This window comes from Culex pipiens, chromosome 3 (assembly GCF_016801865.2).
Source record: "Culex pipiens pallens isolate TS chromosome 3, TS_CPP_V2, whole genome shotgun sequence".
In the NCBI taxonomy this organism is placed as follows: domain Eukaryota; kingdom Metazoa; phylum Arthropoda; class Insecta; order Diptera; family Culicidae; genus Culex; species Culex pipiens.
The window spans coordinates 61,131,498-61,151,002 of NC_068939.1; the positions used below are offsets into that span (position 1 = coordinate 61,131,498).

A 19,505-nucleotide genomic window follows, 5' to 3' on the forward strand; every position below is an offset into this window, starting at 1 on the left:
AAAGTTGTAGAGGAGAAAATTTCATGAAAGTTTGTCGAAGGCGCCAAATTTGTAGCTCTTAATCTACTCGAGATATACGCCATTTTTGCAAAAATGGTCCAAAAAAGCACTTTTTTGGTGATAACTCAAAATGTTAGCATTTTAGCGGCCTACTATGTTCTGGAGAGTTGTTTATGAAATAAAATTACACATCTTTGCCGAAGACAGCAAAATGTTTTGATCCTTTATTGAGGAGTTATAACAATTTTTAGGTGATTTTGAGCCTATTTTCAAGTTGCTATGTTTTCAAAATGGCGCATTTTGGCGCAAAACCGAACAATGCACCTGAAAGTACTCACTTTCAACTACATTTCCTGAAAATATCTCCGTGTCTATCGGTGTCTATTTTTAGATAACTCAATTTTAGTTTGACTGTTTTTAATCAATTTATTTATAATTTTTAAGCGGAATCTTATTGAAAACGTGGTAATAATCGGTAAATTGAAGGGTAAATTGATCGATTATTATGAAAAATACATTATTTATGCTTTAATTATGACACACATTCTAAAATTATGAATAAAAACATATATAGCCCAAAAATAATGCAGGTTAAAATTTTTAGTAATTGTTCGTATTTGAAATTAAGTATTTCTTTTTAAACTTGGTCAATTCAGAAAGGTTGTCGTATTTTTTCATAGACATAGTTTTTTCCATAATAATCGATCAATTTACCCTTCAATTTACCGATTATTACCACGTTTTCAATAAGATTCCGCTTAAGGCTTTTAACTGCTTATTTAATTGTCGGTGTACAGGACGCCGCACTGTTTAATCATTTTCTGACCTGCACCTACGTCGAAGACCAAGATTGTTTACTTTTTGCTCTTTGGTCTGACAGTCTTGGTCTGACAGATTTGGTCTGTCAGCTTTATCATGGATTTTGTTCTGGTCTAGGCGAGGGATAGAACACAGCACCTTCCTGTATGGCTTATGCCTGTTACCGTTGTTTGGGACTATTTGTTCTGCAGAGATGTAAAAGCACTGCAAAAAGTCTGCCGCAGATCATGACAATGTTCCGAGGGAGCAAAAACTCGTTGGGCATTCTGGTTTTAGTACACGTCGTGTTTTGTACTAATGATACCAAACAAAAACCAAAATATCAAGGTTTTTCCAAAGTCAAATTGAAAATCTCCAGTGAAATTCAGTGTACATGAAATGTTGTGCATAAATAACTAGCCATGAAAGTATTACCGTGCCACTCACTGTGAAAAGGATGCATTTCCGTGTTTTAATTTGGTTTTCGGCGTACACAATAATGTGACTATGTGCAAAGTGTCGCTGCAGGTTTCAAAACAAAGAAATTGTGAAGAAACAAATTGATTGCATTTACTGAGGGGACACTCTGTACGGAACTGTAACTTTGAGTCGACCTCTCCGGGAGGCTGCTGCTGCCGCATTGGATGAGCGAGCTTTCCTCCAGCTGGCGTCGATTCCTGCTGGCACGTCCGCGATGGCGCAATCCTTCAGCTGGTAAGAGAAATGAGAGTCACTTCCCGAAAGAAGGTTGAATGGCCACTGCCACACTGCCCAAAAGGAGCTTGCTCGCTATCTTCGCTATTCCAACACACACCCGCATCCCGACGAGAATCGACCCTAATCTAATCATACATTTTTGTCATCAACTCAATTGCAGTTGCGGTGCTCGCAAGTTTGTTTCTTTTTTTTTCGCTCTCCTTTCCCCACCGTCGTGACTCCGTCATTTAATAAATATGTTCCAATTGATTCAAACGCTCGGGAGCACGAGTTGAGGCCAATTATCATTCGCTGAACGAGGGGAACAATAAGCGTTGGGAGGACACAATTCGGTCAAAAAGATACGCTTCAGCTTCAGCTTGATTATGGTCAGAGATTCATTTTTTTTTAATATTCAGTTGAACTAGGAAAAATATCTGGAGTTTTTTTTTTGAAAAGGTCCAAAAAACCAAATTTTCAGTTTTTGGTTTTTGGGTGCCTGACTCTAGGCGGTTTCAGAAACACCCAAAAAGCAAAAACTGGAAATTTGGTTTATTGGACCTTTTCAAAAAAACTCCAGATATGCATATTTTAAGTCTAATAAGCGGTCGTGTATGAATGATGCTGGATAATCTGGATTGTTCCTTGAAATTCACTAAAACCAAGTACACCAACGAGTAGAGCAACTTTTTGTGAACATTTCTGTTTATTTTCACTTTTATTAATGGTTATGCTATTCCTTTTACAAGCATTAAAAAAAATATTTCAAAAATGCATTCTAATCAGTCGAGTGCATTGGGTCACACCCATTTTTCTATTTTCAGCTTAGTTCTTTTTTTCTTTCAGCGCTCTTTTGAGTCTGCTTAGTGCTGCCAAAATTGATGAAATTTTAAACGAACACTCACGAAAAGTAGCATTCATAGCGAAAGTTTCCTGGCAGCACTTGCTCACTCTAACAGGCGCTGCACCAGCATGTTGGTGGTGTTGGTGGCCACCCTTTGTGCTTTATTTGCCTTCGCTCCTCGCTCGGTTTTCTTCAGCCTTCGATTGGAATGGATATTCAAAATTGAAACGTCAAAAGACTTAGCGCGTTTGGTTTTTTGATGGTACTTGCTAATTATTTTCATTTTTCGGGATTATTTTTATGACTAAGTAATGGTCAAAAGAACATGTTGCCGGTAGTTGGAAGCAATTTTATATCTTAAGCGCTTTGAAATCGTTAGCGCAAGTGAAATGATATTGATGGCGACTTTCGTTAAGCAGTTAACCTCTGATCTTGCGTGTGGATGTGTGTGCCACCAATATGATGAGAAATGATCTCGCAAAATAGAAATGATGATCAAAAGTGCATTAAATTTGATCTTTTTGGCCAATAAATGGCATAAATTTGCGTGCTTACTCGAGGCGGTGCTGTTGCTGGTAAGTTTATAGCCTAAATAGGCTTAAATCGAGCATCAAACTCTTCATATGACGAAGATAGGTGTTTGATTAGAAAGGGTATATTTCCCCTAATCTTCCCATGATTTAAGAATTTTCAAAAAAACAAAACTATTTAACATTAAAAAAAAACTATTGCAAAATTAAAAAAAAATCATGAGGTATTTTTTTAATTCGTCGTCTAATTTTAGAGTGTCGAGCTTAAGTATGCCCTCTAAACTACGCTAAAGTGATTTAAAATTTTTGCATTTTATAATTTTATTGGCAATCAACTATTCATATTTGACTAAAATGAGGTTGCAGAACTCGAATTTGATTTTTTAAACAAGAACATGAAAAAAACGATTTTTTATGTGTTCGTGATTCGATTATCTGATGTCTTATACAAACCTTTGAATAATTGAACTTCGGATAATGGAAACTTTGGATAATCGAGTCTGGACTGTATAAAAAATTAGCAAAATATCAATGAATTCATTTTCAATAGTTTTTATTTGATTAAAAATACATATCTGGGTCATTCCAGGTCAACTGAGTACACTTTTGGACTCGACCTTCACCGATTTGGACCAAACTTGGAGGGAACGTTCATCGATCGACAGTTAATAGAAATCCCAAGTTTGGTGCTGATTGGACCATCCCTCTATTTTTGGCACCACACTCTTTTTGACGATTTTCTAAAAACTTTTTTTTCTTTTAATCATAACTTTGCAACTATTTGAGCAAAAGTCTTTCTACAGGTTACATTTTATAGAAAGTTGTCCAAGGAATTATATAAAAATAAAATTTTAACCCTTAACTGCCCACTAATATTATATTTTGAAGTTTAAAGTATTATAATTTAGTTTTGACCAATTCCTTCTATTTTAATTTGTTTCATTTAATCACCATCGTGTTTCCTGGACAATTTTACATAATAATCAATATAGACCTCAAACTAAAATGAACCATTGGCAAGACACAGCGATTTTACTGAAAAAAGTTTGATTTAAAGCAGCACTCGAAGGAACATGGTGTACTTTTCAACAAAAAGGGATGAATCCCGCATGGTTCGGTTTTTATATGTGAGAAACTTATTTCGGATTTGAATTCATAGGACGGAGTGCAGCGTAAAATCAAACTTTTTTTTCAGTAAAATTGCTGTATCTCGCCAGTAGTTCATTTTATTTTGAGGTCTACATTAATTTTTATGTAAAATTGTCCGGGGAACACGATGGTGATAAAATAAAACAAATAAAAATATAAGGAATTGGTAAAAACTGAATTTTAATACCTAAAACGTTAAAATATAATATTAGTGGGCATTTAAGGGTTAAATTTTATTTTTATTATTTAAAAGGTCCTATAAACTACACTCAAAAAAATATTTCCGAATGTTACATCATTTATGATGTAACACTTTTGCACGTCATTAAACATTGAAATTTACATGCAATTTGATGCAAATTTGCAACAAATTATACGTAAAAACATGATTTTACGTGTGATTCAACCGTTTAAATTGAATCTCAAGTTTACATCAACTGAGTTTACATGTGATTCATTTTTTCCGTGTCGCGTAAATTCACATATTTTGTTCTGTGTAGTGCGTCCATCCCGGGAATTCCAGGGACAAAAATCCCGGGATTTTTCCAAAACCGGGAATTCTTCTTTTTAAAATTTGTCCCGGGAATTCCCGAAATTGAAAAAATACAAATTTTTGTCTGGAAATTCAGATTTGGAAATCTCTTTTATTTTATTTGAATCACTTTGGAGTTCATTTCAAATCCAAAGCACAACAAGGAGCATCAATCCATTTTTAATTTCTTTTAAGTTTTAAAATCTATCGTCCTTGTTAAGTGTAGATTATCACCCATTAATATTATTACCCTGGGCTTTGTCATAATGAGTGTCATAGGTTTGATGCTTGTTTGGCAAAGAGTATGATTTGATTCGATGTGGAATTAAAATCGAAGTGTTCAGTATATTGCTGAAGCTTCCATTTTTACACATGGACACCACTTCATGCTGCGAGAACCCACTTTGGCGTAGTCTCAGGGCTTAATCGATGGCCGGTAAGCTGTCATCGAGACAAGGAGGTTCTCTGATAGTGGAAATATCATATTTGTACAATGAACCGCTACATATGTGATTTTTCCCTATCTTAATGTGGGTGTCAGGTTAGGATGCGGGTTTAAAAAAATAGTGTTTGTAGAATTTAGGATTTTAACTATAAATATCAACTTTTTATACTTTGCCTTTAGTTATTTAGGGACAAAATTAGTAACAGTGAATTTAGTAATTCTATCAGAATCGGTGATTTTCATTCAAGTAGCATAAAAACCATTCTGATTTGTCAAAATTTCCATAGAGTCTCGATCAATCAATAGTGAAATGATATCGGACTAAATTCGTTGATCTGTTGAACTAACGGTTGTTGGATTATGATTGTATCGACCATTGTTGCGAATCGAGGATCTACTGGAATTCTGATGAACAAATGGTCGTCTCTTTTTCAATTCACGACTTGTAAAATATCAACTGTTTTTTTTTGTTTTTCAAAAGAAGCCAGACAGGTTTTAAAACAAACGTTTTTTTTTGGTTAATAATTAAAATGTCGGGGATTTGAGATAAGAGTAGCTTTCGGATAGGTTGCTTTAAATCTTGTATTCAATTCAAGTTAGGTAGTTATCCGCAAATGAATATTTGGACTTATATGAATAATTGAACATTTTGGACTTATGAATAACACACAACTGTGCATTTATTCTAGAGTCAGATCCATACAGCGTCAGTGTTTATTTGGTCGAAGTGTACTAATTCATTGGCAGATCTGGTTCTAGTTGTAATGTACGACAAGACTACTGACGGACGTGACAGGACGAGGGCCCAGTTTAGAGGTTTCGACATCAACGATGTGCGGCTGGATCACCCTCCCAAAAAAAAAAAATTTCGTTTACTATAAATATTTTCAATTTAATTTTGTATATATTTAAAAGGGTTGGGAATTATATTTACGTATATTTATGATTTAAAATTTGAAAAAATATCTTTTTTAATTATTTAAATCGCCGCAATCAGGACAAATGTAAGCTTAATTTATTACATTAAAACATTTGACTTCGGTTAAAACAGGAACAGAACAAAAAAAATAGTTCACCGATTTCCGACTTTATTGTTTTAAAATCTCCTGTATCTATTCAGACTGTTTTCCCCAGTTGGCGGTAGTAACTAATAGATAATTTGTAAAATATGTTTTTTTATAAAACATGAAATTCAAAAAGTATCTAAAATTTTACATTAACTTGTATTATTTTATTTGTTGTCGCTTTTTGTTTTTTAGACATTTTCAAAGAAATTTTTCAAGTTTCCAGTCATGTCATATAAAAATATATAAAAGAAATATCTTTTATTTTATTTGAATCACATTGGAGTTCATTTAAAATTCAAAGCACAACAAGGAGCATCAAAAATCCATTTTTAATTTCTTTTAAGTTTTAAAATCTATCGTCCTTGTTAAGTGTAGATTATCACCCATTAATATTATTGAGCTAATTCTATGATTTAAAGCTTAAAAAACATAACAAATATAGAGAAAACAAAGATTTTATGACTGTTTCAAAAATATCCTGGGTTCCCGGGATTCCAAAAATATTTTTCCCGTTTCCCGGGAAATTCAAACCCCGGGAAAATTGGACGCCCTACTATAAACTTATAAAAGACAACTTTTTGTCAAGATTGTACATACACCGCCGTGGAGAAATAGATTGAGGTTATGTAAATTTAGAGCATTTTTTAAGCTGCTCGTAATTTGAGATAGGTAAGTCAGATCTTGAAAATTATTAATCCACAAGAAAGGTCATTTCAGAAACCTTTCTAAAAATATATAATATGGCAGGTTACGATGCAAAAACCACCCTTTTTGAAAATTGAGAAATTTATATGCAGCAGTTTTTTAAGCATAACTTTTGATGTGCTTTACTAAATCTTATAAATTTCAATAGGGACTTATGGGACCCCAAGACGGATCGAATGAAGCTAATACGGTCAAAATCGGCTCAGTCTGTGACATTGATTCACAGCAAAAAATCCGATGGTAAAATCGCATGCAAAAGCATGCACATCACCTTCGTCAAAATAAACACTTAATATTACACACTGGATTTACATTTTTTGCAAACACAAAAAAAAAGTTGCAACCGACGGGATTCAAACCCAGCACCAACAGTAAGGGCTGGCGCCTTAGCCCACTCGGCCATCAGACCGATGAAAAGCTATAAGGATAAATGCATATATGAGCTCGACATTTCGGTCATGTAGGTTTACCATACTGATGGGCTACATATTTCAGGGTGTAAAATCACATAAAATTACATAAAATAATGCAATATTTATTTTACACCCAGGCCTTTTACACGCAGCTGGATTACTACTTTTTTAGCTGTGTTCGGTACACATGTCTACATACAGCCTAACACACAGACATTTGCTCAGCTGGTGATTCTGAGTCGATATGTACAAATGAAGGTAGGTCTAGGAGGTCTAATTATTTATTTCATTTTGATTTTATAGCTTTTCCTCAGTAAGATGAGGAAGGCAAAAGGTAAAATTAGAATTTTTTTGAAAACTTTCTTTTTTACTAAATCTAAGTTTTTTTATGTTCTCATTTTTAATTTTATTTTTTAATGACGGTTTACTGTATATAGATTACGATCGTAAGCAAGTAAGTAAAAAAAAAACAAAAATACCAATCTCATTTATATGTCAAAAAATTACTCCAGAGAATTACCATGTATAAATAATAATTATAGTTAACTCAACAAAAACATTTAAAGCGTAAATCCCCAGAATGTAATCGCAATTGCAGCCACTGTGCGTTACTCCATATTTGTCGTTTAACGTTCTTCATTCTGTCGTTGCGTCGCGGTTAGTTTATTTTCGCCTATCCCTTCACGCTACTGCTCTCTACAACCACCAACCACAACACTATTCCAGAAGAGAGAGAACTCAGTTCAAGTATAGTACACCGAGCATCACGCTGCTGGCTGGCAGGCACTCGTCGGTTGGCTCCGTCGCCCCCCTTGTCAGTCAGTTCAGTAGTCGTATCGATGTGGTGGCTTTGCGCGGGTGCACTTTTGAGTCGCGCCGGGGTCGTTTAATGATAGGTGTGCGGAGAAGACCTGCTAGTAGGTAGCGCAGTGATTCTGGTCAAACTGGAATATTGTGTAGTGTGCACTTTGCGTTTGTCGTCGGTATGCGGCTGTAAGTTGGAAAATTTGCTGGTGGCTCACCCTCAAAAAAAGTACCTAACGAGAACAGTTTCACCACATAACAAAGGTCAATTGCATTTGCGTCAATTTCTAACATTTCCGCAGGTACCACCACAACCACCTCGGGCCGACCAAAACGGAGGACCAGCTGAAGGCGAAATCGGTGCCGCTGTGCTCGGTGAACGACGTCCAGCTGCGCTTCCTCTGCCCCGATGACCTGGAGGAGGTTCGGACGCTGTGCCAGGACTGGTTCCCGATCGACTATCCGCTGTCCTGGTACGAGGACATTACGTCCAGCACGCGGTTCTTCGCGCTGGCCGCCGTGTACAACCTGACCATTATCGGGCTGATCGTCGCCGAGATTAAGCCGTACGGCAAGCTCAACAAAGAGGTGAGTTGAGTGGAGGGCGGGAAAAAGGGGAGGGTGAGAGCGAGCGTTGCGTATCGTTATTATGGCTAGGAAATGATGGAGCGCGACGACAACGAAGCGGTCGCGTGTGGGAATTCTAGTTGCCGGCAAGATATTGGTTGTTGTTCTGAATTAGAAAAGAAAAACAACTTTGCGTACCGGTTTTGTTTACAATTCTAGTGATTGAATGATTCACCTATTTCTTTGTAATTGTAATAGCAGAGATGCTAATAAATATCATACGCTTGTTCTCCATTATTTTTATTTACAGTAATCCCACATATTCGGAATACTTTTGAGTTAATTTGTCAATAACATGCCAAATGCATCTTTCCTGGCGACCCTTCTATTTTTAGGACTAGCAAAGGTAGTTCTTTTTGAATAAAAAACTGCATTTCGAGACTATTATATTCAGAGCTGCAAAACACTGCTTCTAAATTACCTGTTCCATAATTGTGGGATGTTATTGTGCCTCCCACAATTGTGGAACACCTGAATTTAACAGATATTTTCACAAAAAAGTTATCAAACCATTCATAAAACATTACTAAGCTTGAGTTTCATTGGTTCCGGTGTGTTAAGTCATTATTTTGTAGAAAATATGTACTCCTGGAGAGAATCAAAGTTTGTTTACATCCGTAAGAAAAAAGTGTTCCGAATTTGTGGATTTCAAGGGTCAATGTTTTTCTTTGAAAACTTGATATAAAACGTAAACATTTACAGCCGGTCAATACATCAATCGAAAGATCGCAAGAAAAGCTTTCACATGCAGGTCATTATGTTCAATTATCGATTTTCTATGATTTTTCGAACATTGGCCGATCTGTAAACTGTTCCGAATATGAGGGATGATTGTACTAGCACACTTATTTTCAGACTGAGAATTTGTTCCACACTAGAAAAATGGTGGGTGCTTTCCGAGGGGCGTGACAATAGTAAGATATTAAATTATTTAATTAATTAACGACAGGAATTAAATACATTAACGATTGTTTTCGGTCAAAACAACGCCACCTCTCCTTACACTACATTGATTTGACAGTTTGACACCGCGCGTGTTGTTGTGTTTGGTGCAAAAATGTGCGTCCTTGAAGAGCAAGTCGAGCAGAAAAGTGCCAGCGCGGCACAGGCAAACCGGAAAAGGTGCGCAGCGCCATCCAGGGCGGTGACCAGGGGACGATATCGAAGCTGGCCCAGCCGGAAACGGCGCATTGAGACAAACCTGGATGCTACGTTTGCTGAAACGGATCCTCCACTCTAATTCTTTCCATGGGCCACATATTTCGGCAAAATGGTACTACTTACTTGGTCTGGATTTTTCGTCGCCACTCCCGCCAAACAGCTGGGCATGTTCAACGCGGCCCACCAGAAGTGGTTTCGCCTGATGTTGTCCCTATCGTTGCAACTCTCATCACCGCCCCGAGTCTTTGACCTCCGTTAGTCCCGTGACGACCTCCATCACCGGTATTACCATGAGCCCCGTGGAAAAGCAATCGCCGGTTGACGGTGATGAGGACTCTTCCGAGGAACGGAAAGTTGTGGCATCTTTATTCCAGACACTTCAAGAAATGATCAACTCAACACGGTTCCACAATTGATGCGATTATTATTGGAATAAATGAAACAACAGAGTTGAGTTATTTTATTTGTCTATTTTCAATGAAATCTACAAAAAAGTCATCACCTGACGTAACTCAAGGACACTCAATCCCTCTGGTTGCTCTTCCTTGGCCCCCGATCCTGAGCCTGCGAGCGTTAAAGTGGTCAGCTAGTCGGACCATTTGCCGGATTAATCACTCCAGCATCCGAGCGTGAGTGCACAACAGGATTTCATTTCCCCCGGAGTCGACTTATAGAAGGCATCGCTGTCACTGGCCATCGCGTTCACACTGGCCAATATAATAAAAATCCGCCGGCTGCAACTTCCAGAATTTCCTCCGCTTCTTTCATTTTTAAACCACCGCGACAAAGAATGTTCAGAAATCAGCGGTTTATCGAAATATTCGATAGTGCAATGATTAACAAGTCGTATTTTTTTTTACAAGCGCGCAACCAAAACAAACTTGACAGCCGAGCGCGCGAAAGAGACACGAAGCAAACCAATGTTTTCAAAGCAGGTGTGGCGCTGTCAAATGTCAAATTACATGAGGAATTTAATTCCTTAATGTATTAAATAGCAAAAATTAATATATTAAGGCCTTTGTCACGCCCCTCGGGCAAACATGTGCACTAATTTAAAAAAAATAAAAACGTGCGACTATTTTGAAAAAGTCAACTAAAAATGGATTTAACTTGAAAACGGTGCACTTTATCAAAATTTCACTAGAGTTCTTTTGAATTGCAAATTTGATTTTACATCGAAAAATGAAGTTGAAAAAATTTTGCGACCAATATTTCGATTTTTTGAAAAAATCAGGATTGATTCAACAATTCTTAACTCGCTCAAAGATTTTTTGCACAACCTGGAAATTTCTGAAAAGTTGACATTTAATGTCCTCTAAAACATATCAAAAAATAAAAAAAAGTGTTTTTTTGCAAATTTTAGTAACAAAAAGTTAAATAAAAAATCATCAAAAAAATTTTTACCGTGAATCATTTTTTTCCAGTGTAGTCCGTATCCATACCTACAACTTTGCTGAAGACACCAAATCGATCAAAAAATAACTTTAAAAGATACAGATTTTTGAATTTTCATACCTCATTTTTGTATGGACAGCTGCAAAATTTGTATGGAAAAACTAATGATGCAAAATGGCTTCTTTGGGCATACCGAATGCACCAAAAAAGTGTCAGAAGGATGAAAAAATACAAAAATTAAAATTGAAGAAAAAGACCGATTTCGTAGAGAATTGCTCAGAAATGAATAACAGAAAATCGTCTAATTAGGAGAAAATCTTCCATTTACGAAAAGTTACTACAATACTACTGGGATGTAGCTCTGTTGAAGAGCAGACAAACGTCAAGAAACAATAATAAAGCAAAATGATCGAGGGGTTGCAAAAAATAATATCATCAAATCAATAGAAATAAGGCAATTGTAAATTTAATTTCAAGTTTTGGCGTGGTTTCTGGATGAATATCTTCGGAACATTTTTTAATTACTATTAAAAATATAAATGTTAATGCAGGCCAAGGATTGATACCTAAGAGCATGCAATGGCACTAACCTTGTTGCGTGCTCTTCGGTTGACGTCCACGTAAGGAATATCCTGGAAGGAGCGTAACTAACTACATCCGTAGTTCTGTTAGATCATCCGAATTATCTTGATCAGAACAGTATAGCTCTGGTTCCTTGCGAGTGTCCTATTTTCTTACCTCCACGTTGGCTTGGTTTTCATGATGACCTAGCTGGTGGCCTGTGGAAACGGATCGTAAACCTTTGACCACCGCGGGTCAGAGTCGAGACGGCTAAAAGAAAGGGGCGCGACAATGTGGGAAAGGGAAGTAATTTGTGATTGTAGACGGTATTGTTTTGATTCGCAGTATGTTGAGTCAACTGCTGTGGATATACCTGAAACATCGCACAACGGGGTTTCTCTTCTCTTCATTCTCAGCTACCATCTAACTTCTATTTTTATTTTGCTCTTCTGATTCCCAATTCTTTACTGATTCTTCTATTTAATATCCAACATTTGTTTTTAATTTTACTAACTTTTGATTCTCTTATCTCTCAAAGCTTTTCCTCTTTTTTCTATCAATTGATACTGCTGTAACAAACTTTGTTTTGTTTTTTTTCCTTAAAATATACTTTTTCTTAATGTACTAGTAATATCAAGTCTATTTATCATTCGCCTAATCTTTTTTGATTTTATTGCGAATTGATTTATTTGAATAATTCTTAATCTGTCCTATAAATTATCATTACTATAATCTAAGCTTGTTTTGTATCTCTATTTATTAACTATTGTCTAATTTTACATCTAATACATCTAGCTTCTCATTTTTATTCTTCAAAATACGCTCATCATTCTCTTACTATTGATACTTGATTTTTATAAAATAAATTCTCTTTTACTGTCTATTGTTTTCAATCTTCACACTTTTTTAAACAAGTGAGGTTTGAGACCTTACTCAATTTATGGAAAGGTTAAAGAATTAACACAAATATTACTATTGTATTTTTGGTAAACTTTTATAACATGCTTAGGACCAAAAAATTGTAACAAAACACCGCGACAAAAGAAATAGCAACAGATAAACAGACTCAACAATAGGGAAGATTTCAGGAGAAAACAATACACAGTAAAATAACAAACAGTTTTTGCTTTAATGAAAGTTAATAGGCACACTTTAAATGGTTAGGCGCTTATACTTACATCAAACCCTACTTAATGTACCACCCCCGGCCGAGTTAAAATGCGTAACCGGAAAAGAAGGTGTGCATGCCTGGCACGAACACTCAAAGCGTGTTCTAGCGTGCTGCTCGTACTGACTCAGAGCAAGGGTGAGATGTAGGTGTAAGGGCAGTGCGTGTTCGTCGGGAACCTAGTGCATAAGATCGGTCAAGGCCCGTTCTTACACTGAAAATTGCGAATTGCGAATTAAAAATATAAATGTTAATAAATTATGTATAACGTGCGAAAATAGTTGTAGCAAAATTAAGATGAGTTAAACCGACACAGATTTCGACTGTCCTATGGACATTGAAGCGGCAGCGGATGCAGTGTTGGATGGCATGTAACCGGACAAATCGGATTAGCAGGGTGGCCACTCAAGTCGGGAAATCGGGAAAGTCGGGAAAAAGTCGGGAATTTGCCAAAATCCGCCAAAAATCGGGAAAAAGTCAGGAATTTATGATTTTTTGTCAAAAAGTCGGGAAAAGTCGGGAATTGTGAGCATACTTGATTGAAAATTATTTTTATCTTGAATAATTTTGTAATATTTTGTAAAATTTTCAAATTGAATTCACTCATTTCTGCTTTAGTAACTTACTTTAAATTTAAGGTTCTTTTCACTATTTCAATATATTTGAGTATAGAAAAGCTGTTAAAGGCATTCAAAATCTTAATGAATATTGGAGTCTTTGACACAGATTGGCCAGCTTAGAATTATGATTCTATTTCATTGTCACATAATTGGATATTTGGTAACAGATTCCAACTTGAGTTTGGCAATGTTTTTTTTGGTGAATATTTTTAATTGTTTAACTAAATTCATTTAGTAATTTAAAATATTTTTTTTTCCAAATGTTGCCCTTGACCTTTTTTTGTGAGTATGGCTAAATGATGCTTGATTTTTAGTTTTCGGTAAACTTAAATATCGAATAAAATTCAAAATTGAAAAACTTTTTTACCTTTTTTAAACATAAAGAAAATATTGAAATTGCAAAAAAAATAATCCAAGAAAGTTTTAGTTATTGCTAAATTGTTTCAAAAAAATGTTTCTTCAATTATTTTGCTTAAAATAAGTGGGAAAACATAAAATCATATCAAACTTAATTTTCATTGAAAAAAATACAGTTAAATACTGACCACTAGATAAATTAAAATTGATTAGAAAATTTAATATCAAAAATTACAAAAATAAATTAAATTTTATGAATTCCTTGACATTTTTCTAAATCCTTTGAATGAATAATAACAGCAATTATGTTTCAATCATTCTTTGATTTAAAATGTTCAGTTATCTTTAACTTTTTGTCATTTTCAGTTGAAACGAATTATCAAAAACTATACGTTTGCCAATTTAAAAAATAACATGGAAGTATTGTTGAACTTTCGATTATTTTTTCAAAGACTAATTGTTTTTGTTTCTACTCTGAATCATAATAATGAAATTCCATTTTTGAAGTGTTTTTTTTATTTATTGTTTAGTTTTTGTATTTACAAAAAAATGCCTATATTTGGTTTTTTTAATCATTGTGCTCCGTGTACGCACGAGTGCAAGCAGCAGTCAAGTGCTCAGTGCTCCATCGTTTTTTCGAAATTTTTCGCCGTAATTTACCGTGATTAGCCGCGAGTTTGCTCCAGCAGCATGCCAAGGGCCGGCCGTGGCCGTGGCAGTTCGAGTGCGGCCTCGAAAAACCCGCGAAGTTCGTCTACCGGCCGTGTGCAAAAAGGTAAACAAACCAACGCCGTGTCGACCGCCATCGCGCAGGGGAGAGTGAGCGCAAAAGGCATCGACAAAAAGTTACTACATCCCGGATATGTTCCGAGATCACCAGTGCGAACCCGTTCCGGTACTTCCGGTGTCACGACCAGTGGCACATCAACATCCGCCAACATCCCCATCAGGAACGAGTTCCAGATGCTGAGCGACGATGAAGAAAACAACAACAACAACACCGACGGTAGCAGCACTACCGACGACGACGACGACGATGATGGTCGTGCACGGAAAAAAGTGCCGACGTCAAAAAAGAACAACTCTCCAGCGGAACGTAGACCACCTCCAATTTTTGTTTTGGACACGTTGGCGGACGATGTTGACGAGTTGCTGGAAGGCCTCGGATATTGTCTGAAAATCGGTAAGTCGGCAGTGCAAGTGATTACACTGAGCAAAAAAGATTTCGACCTGGTGCTTGAAGAACTGAAGCGTAGCAACTTCAACTTCTACACATACGACCCAGAGAAGCCCCCTGTTAAGGTCGTCTTGCAGGGTTACCAAGACCGTCCGATCGCCGACCTGAAGCGACACCTCTCGAACGCCGGAATAAAACCGCGGGAGATTAAAGTGCTCTCGCGCAAGACAACGGTCACGGGTGTGCACACTCTGTACCTGTTGTACTTCGACCGCGGCACCGTCAAGATCCAAGACCTGCGGCGGACTAAGACGTTGGACGGTTTTTGGGTAAACTGGCGGTTTTACTCCAAAAACCCGACGGACGTAGCGCAATGCCACCGTTGCCAGAAATTCGGCCACGGCTCGCGGAACTGCAACCTCCGGCCCCGCTGCGTGAAGTGCGGTGAATCACACCTCTCCGAGGCGTGCGCACTGCCACGAAAGGCGGACTTGGGGGACAAGGCAGAACAAACCAAGCCGCGCGTAAAGTGCGCGAACTGTGACGGCAACCATACCGGCAATTACCGCGGATGCGTCGCGCGCAAGGCCTACCTCGAGGAGCAGGAAAAGAGGAAGAAGAAAGCCCACCCTCCTCAGCGAAGTACGAGCGCAGCCGTTCCTGCAGCTGGACAGCCTACGGTTCCAGCGGACAACCCAGCGATCCCTCCTGGATGGGGGCGTTCGTTTGCCAGCGTGGTCGCTGCCGGTAGCGGCGATGCGGCCCAGCAAGGAGTCACCGGGGAAGATCTCTTTTCCCTGCCGGAGTTCTTTGCTCTCGCGGGGGAGATGATGACGCGGTTTCGGAGCTGCCGTAACAAGGCGGAGCAATTTCTGGCCCTCGGGGAGCTGATGATCAAGCACATCTATAATTGATTATTTTTGTCTGTGATCTAGTTTTAAGCTTTCTCTTTATCTATCCTTTTCCCATTGCACTTTCTGTAAGTTTTTTGAAAACTTTTTCTTACTATTGTCAATTCCATAGTTATAAGTAATAATTTTTCGATTGAATTACGATGTAAAACACAGCTGAAAGGAACACCAAAACTCTGTTATATACCTAAATGAACTCATTGTAACTTGGATTATTCACAAATAAAACCGAATTGAATTGAATTGAATTGAAATTAATCATTGTGATTTTTTTAATCATTGTGATTTTTTTTTGACTGTTCGTATAGAATGTTTTTTGCTTGAAATCATTCTTTAGATAAGAAATGCCTATTATTTGAGCATTCTGGAAAAGTCTGGAAAAAAGTCGGAAAAAGTCTGGAATTTGAAAATGGAATTTGAGTGGTCACCCTGGATTAGCTATATGAAGCTGCTTCTGAAGCATCAGTCACTGGAGCTGTACACTGGTCACTGTATCCGGTGATCTTCTGCCTCGCTACTCGCTAAAATACCTGAAAAAATAAGATAAAGCCACATACATGATAGAATAAAAAGCTAAAGTTCTACTTTTCAGCACCATTTCATAGCAGAATAGCAAAAAAATAATATCATTTTAATTTTCTACCGTCAAAGATGTTAATTTCCATACAAATTTCAAACATTTAGGACCAATCGTAGATTTAACAAGAAACTCCTAAAGGGACCGAATATGAATGAATAAAAAAGGGACCAACATGTGTTGCTGATAAAATCTTTGGTGAGAATTGATTGAGATGATGAAGTGCTTCATCAGACCTTTCAAATGTAACAAAGAGATTTGGATTTTTATCAAGTTTTACGAAAATGAGAGCAATTTCACGACTTTCAATGTTCTGTGGCCTCGAATTTGAATGTTCCGTTTCAACAAAACATTGCGTGCTATAATTGAGTGAATCTTGGTTTTTCGATGCCTCCCGAAATGCGATACTGTGAGCTGGGATGCTTGAAAGACTTTTCCTTTTTGTTTTTATTCAGGACCGGGAGGACTTTTCGTTGCAAATTATCATGCTGGTGTGCCTTCCGATTGGCGATCCTCTAGAAATAGCACATTTGGGCGATGCTAACCAGCAAGATCACTAAAATGCCATTTCCCTTCAGGACCGCGGCATCCTGTCCGAGTCGATGGGCCGCGACGCGGACATCGGGTACATCCTGTCGCTTGGCGTGCACCGCAAGTACCGCCAGAACGGGATCGGCTCACTGCTGCTGGACTCGCTCATCAACCACCTCACCACAGCCGAGCGCCACAAGGTGAAGGCGATCTTCCTTCACGTCCTAACGACCAACCAAACCGCCATACTGTTTTACGAGCGACGAGGGTAAGTTTTGTGGGGGCCGCCTGGCTTTTTGTGTGTAAGTAAACTATTGCAATTTGTAGGTTCGTACTGCACTCGTTCCTGCCTTACTACTACTCGATTCGGGGGAAGTGTAAAGATGGCTTCACCTACGTGACGTATATCAATGGTGGCCACTCGCCGTGGACGTTATAATATCCTTTTCAAAAGAAATTATTCAGTATTTTTCAGGATTTCACAATTATTGCTTTAAAGTCATTCGCATGCTTTCTCCTATTTATTTGCAACCCTTAACGCATGTCATTACCATAAGATTCCTTAACCCTAATCCCACATGCTTATTGATTGTGCTGCTGTTAAATTATTTTAGTAATTGTTGATCGTTTTTGTTTTATTGTGTTTGGTAAGGTCAAAGTATTCGTACACATTCTATTTAATTATTGTCCACAGTTACGTTGTTTGTTTGTGTTATGTTAAAAGTCATTATCGGATAAATCCTGATTTAGAAAACCTTCTGATTCAACACTCTCTTCAACAGAATTTCATTTCCGTACTTCACATTCTCATTCTCTTTAACTTACTTCATGCGCGACTCAGAAAAGAAAAGTATGGATATGTGATTCTATCGGAGAGAGATTTTCCAGATTTGATCCACATTCTGAGAAAAAAAAGAGAAAAATAGAGTGAGCTTTCGCTTTAGCTAAAACATTCACGCAACTTTCGCATGCTTATTACAAATCGTCACTAACACATTCTCAAACGTTTGCATCCGCTGATTTGTGTGCACGCCTATAGAACGATTGTCAATCGATGCTAGTTAGAAAAATAAAGTGACCTAAATCTCAAATCGACCTTAACCAACCCACCAATACTGACCACCTCAAGTACTGGTGTTCACTGGTCGTGACGGCCGGGGGCCTCTGCTCCTGGATCAGCTGCCGGGTGCGGAGTGCGTTCCGGTGGGTTTGCTACCGGACCATCTCGCGGTTCACGTTCACCCAGGACAACTGAGATCGCGCTGCGGCCCTGGATCACGTGGTTTAGTCAAATAGTTACTGAAGTTCAGTAGCAAACAACAACAAAAAGCACAACTATACAGTTAAGATAGGCGACAAAATGACAGAACAAGATGTATGAAAATGTTTTTTTTAGAAATAATTTAAGTTGTTTTTACTAATGTGTTTAGTATAGAGTCAGGAATATTTATTTTAATCTTCCGTTTCAACTATAGTGAGAAAGTTTTATTCATCAGCTAGATTAAATTTCGTGACCCAAATTCTATTCAAAACGAAACGATTGTTAAACATTGTGACAGTAGAGGAAATGCAGCATTGGCATAAACCAAATTTTACTCCATCAGTATCATCCACTCATGCGCATATCAGTTGATGTCAGGTTATGCTTTTTAAGCATTACCAGATGACCATTTTCAACAACAGACAAATACACAAAACAATCAAACATACACACCCACATTTCCCACGCAAAGTCATTATGTAAGCAATGCTGTATTATTAGATCATAAAGCGAAAAAAGAAGCGTCGAGTTTGAATAGTTCAACAAAAATGACACAAAGCAAAATTGTAAATCGTATAAGAAAAACAACAATAAAAGTTTATTATTTATTTAAACAAGATGTGAACATATAGGTGAAAAGTAGGCTCTTGAGAAGAGGACAGATACATAGTTATGCCAAATATATAATGATATGAAGTGAACACGACTGTTACCAATTTTGTCTCAAAATATCACACTTCCGTCTGCATCTGCATCTTTTTTCTAGCAGCCATTTGGGTCCTAAAATTTAGCTTGAATTGCAGAAAGTTTTGTTCACAAGTAAGGGTTTAAAATGGATTTTAAATCAATATTGAAAAATTGACTCCGCGGCCTCGTTCAAGACCATAGTTGATCCTTCGTAAAATGCTGTCTTGCCATTGAAAAAAAAAAAAACCAAAGAAGATTTTAAATTAAGAGGCAGTATTTGTAAATATTGCTCGGTTTGTTCTAGAGGTCGTATCGAGGTGCTCCGATTTGGATGAAACTTTCAGCGTTTGTTTGTCTATACATGAGACGAACTCATGCCAAATATGAGCCCTCTACGACAGGGGTGCTCAAAGTATGGCCCGCGGGCCAAACGTGGCCCGCGAGGCGATATTTTGTGGCCCGCGGACCCATTTTGAATGATCATGTAAA

General features: G+C 37.4%; 1 protein-coding gene across 3 annotated transcripts; it reads left to right on the top strand.

The window, feature by feature from the left end:
- Positions 1-1,141: 1,141 nt before the first annotated feature.
- On the top strand, positions 1,142-19,030 carry LOC120414442 (N-alpha-acetyltransferase 60). Of its 3 annotated transcripts, none has more exons than XM_039575630.2 (5): positions 1,142-1,512; positions 8,286-8,571; positions 17,116-17,336; positions 17,396-17,506; positions 17,647-17,830. In XM_039575630.2, coding segments are annotated over exons 1-5 (639 nt in total). In that variant the 5' UTR covers positions 1,142-1,492; the 3' UTR covers positions 17,648-17,830. The 3 variants fall into 3 exon arrangements, with proteins under 3 accessions (XP_039431564.1, XP_039431562.1, XP_039431563.1); XM_039575628.2 differs by lacking the exon at positions 17,647-17,830 and adding an exon at positions 18,185-19,030 and having other exon boundaries at positions 1,143-1,512; XM_039575629.2 differs by lacking the exons at positions 1,142-1,512; positions 17,647-17,830 and adding exons at positions 7,972-8,172; positions 18,185-19,030.
- Positions 19,031-19,505: the final 475 nt, after the last annotated feature.